A 2,717-nucleotide genomic window follows, 5' to 3' on the forward strand; every position below is an offset into this window, starting at 1 on the left:
TAGATAATGGATGGATGTAATTTTCAGCCCTGAAGATCTGCTGATGAAGTTATGAGGCTCAGAAATGATGGAGAAACTTCCACCCACCTCTCTGTCCTTTAAAGGCCTGTAGCTCTGAAACTATTCACAGTATGAAGGTAAAACTGTGCACGGCTTCATTAAATGCACTGAATCAGCTGATTCTGAGTCGATCAAGTGGACAGAACTGAAACGCTGATAACATGGATGTGTTGGTGGACGTATGCTTGTGTTTCCTGGCTCCTACCTCTGTGCGTGGCGTAGAGGGCGGCGAAGGTGACGACGAAGAAGGTGGTGGAGTACTTCCCGGCGTTCACCAGGTGTGGGAACGCCCTCTTGGTGTCGCGGTAACGCCTCAGACACTGGATGAAGCGGCACCAGGCGGGCAGACACTGGATGATGGCGCGCAGGCCGTACGAGTAGCTGTGGCACACGTAGTCGCCGGAATCTGGGATGGAGAGGAAACACGTGGCGTTAATGATCTGCACCTCCTCACGGCGGAGCTCATCACTATGGCGGCCGCGTGTCGGCCTCAGCGCGGCCAAACGTTTACGTTCCATTAGCGGCCGACTAATCGGCTGAGATCAGAGGTGACGGAGCGGAGAGAAATTAAAACCTGATCTACATCATAATCTGTGACAGTTGGGCTCAGATGTCCTGCTCGCTGTCAGCAGCTCTCACATCCACAAGGTTTATGTCTTCATCCTCAGGTGAACATACGAAGCATCGCTGGAGAACAAACTCTGTGACTACTGTTAAATATAAAACCTGATTAATCACTGATTATTTCAAGGCTTGCAGGCACAGATTTGGAGATAATTGTTAGACACCTGTTTGTTGTTTTCTGTACAAACACTGTAAAGATAAATTCTGTCTAAAAAGAAAGAAAATCTGGCAGCAGGAGTCCAACAACGAAAACTGTAAAAAAAAAAAAATAGTGGAAAAATGCAAATATGTTTAAAATCATAATGTGTGGGGAATTTCAATTCAGTAAATCTTGAAAACTGTGAAATAAGAATTACTATTTGTGAAACTAAAGATCAATGACGTGGGCAGTTTGTGCAGTTTAGATTTTTTTTTTAAACAGTGATTTTATGAGATATTTTCTATAAATTAATAAAACTGGGAAATCTGTAAAATAACAGAAATATTTACCATTTTTCTATCCTTAATATTTTTCTTCTTTCTAATAACAGCAAATATCTGTAAAATAATTATTACATTTAACAAATTTAAACACAGTAAGAAAGTGTTTGTTTTGGGTTTTTAAATGTTTTTTTGTTTTCTTTTTAGGGTCATTGTGTGATTATAATTTAACAAAATAGGCAAAAATTGATTTTTTTTTTTACCCCTTTATATACATAATTCTTCTTTCAAATAATGTTTTTTTTTTGATATATGGATTCAAGTCCAGTAAAACAATAATTTTATGGCTCTAAATTATGAGAGAAATAAAAAACAATTTGTAAAAATACAGATTTTTGATTATTTAGAACGTGACACACTGAAGCTGCCCATAGAGGTGAGAGTTGGCAGCCATGTTGATGTTATTGTTCAGTTTGTAATGTCGAAGCTTCGTGGTTTAATCTGTGGGGACAGATTTGATGTTTTTTTTTTTAACTTTTATTGCCTACTGCTATTATTCTTTTTATGTTTATCGCTTTTATACGCAGGTCTTTTTTCTGTATCTGTTGATCCTGTGCAGCAGTTTTGCTTTAAAAAACGCCGTTTATATAAAACTTTACTACTTATTTAGTCACTGATGCAGTCAAACGCTGTCATTCCCCCCACTCACATTAAACGGATTTTACTACCCGACTGTCGTATAGTTGAATATACGTTGCTTAAAAGTTGTGAGTGGATTAAATGTTTTATTATAATCACAAAACCCCTCTGAAACTCTAACCCTGAATAAACGTCTTAGAAGTTTAAGGAATTAATGTCAGTTTTTGGTACTTTAAACCTTCCTAATCACGTCCCTTAATGTCTGCGTCTTTCCTACAGTTATAAATAAATAAGTAAATAATAAATACAGTTCATGTTTCTACATGTACACAGAAATAATATCTGAGTAGTTTTTCAGTAAAGAAACAAGCAGGGACGACAGATATAGTTAAAAATGCATTAAAATAACGTTTCTTCTTCGGTGATGTTGAGGAAAACGATGAATCCAGAGACAACGTTCAGCTTTTCACTCTGTGTTTAAACATTTCCAGGTTTCAGAGGTTTAAAAAAAAAAAAAAACAAAACAACAGCCATGAAGCTGAACTCACCCTTGAATTTGGGCAGCAGGCCTTTGCTGTTGCTCCACTGCAGCTCGAAGATGTAGAAGCAGATGAGATACTCCAGGTCCATCAGAACCACCACCAGGGAGTTGAGCTGATCGGCCAACCAGAAGTCCGCGAACTCGACCCGGTGGAACGGAGCCGTGAACACTCGGAACTGGAGACGGACGTGGAGGAGACGTTTAGAAACACAAAGAAAGACTTTGGTGGACAAATAGACATGAACGCTGCAGAGATTCTGGAGGTTCTGCTGCTGCCTGTGTTTAAACGTTGAACTGAGGAGGGTACTGAGTACATTTATGATNGGGAGGATATTGATTTGAAATTCGTATCGGAGAGGAATAAAGTCCAGCCGAGAAATAACATTTAGCGCTTTAAAAAAGGGCCGCGGATGAAGTTTGGCGGCTGGCATTT

General features: G+C 39.2%; 1 protein-coding gene across 1 annotated transcript in view; it reads right to left on the reverse strand.

Annotated features, from left to right (window-relative positions):
* The window catches only part of LOC103375569 (xenotropic and polytropic retrovirus receptor 1-like), a gene marked incomplete at its 5' end in the record, with an annotated part of 16,710 nt that extends 14,206 nt beyond the window's left edge, over positions 1–2,504 (reverse strand). Inside the window, 2 exons of the mRNA XM_008305880.1 lie at positions 266–466; positions 2,292–2,504. Of these exons, the coding sequence (XP_008304102.1) occupies positions 266–466; positions 2,292–2,504 (414 nt within the window). The remainder of the gene's footprint in view (positions 1–265; positions 467–2,291) is intronic.
* Positions 2,505–2,717: the final 213 nt, after the last annotated feature.

This window comes from Stegastes partitus, unplaced genomic scaffold, assembly GCF_000690725.1.
Source record: "Stegastes partitus isolate 25-593 unplaced genomic scaffold, Stegastes_partitus-1.0.2 Scaffold2672, whole genome shotgun sequence".
Taxonomy (NCBI): Eukaryota; Metazoa; Chordata; class Actinopteri; family Pomacentridae; genus Stegastes; species Stegastes partitus.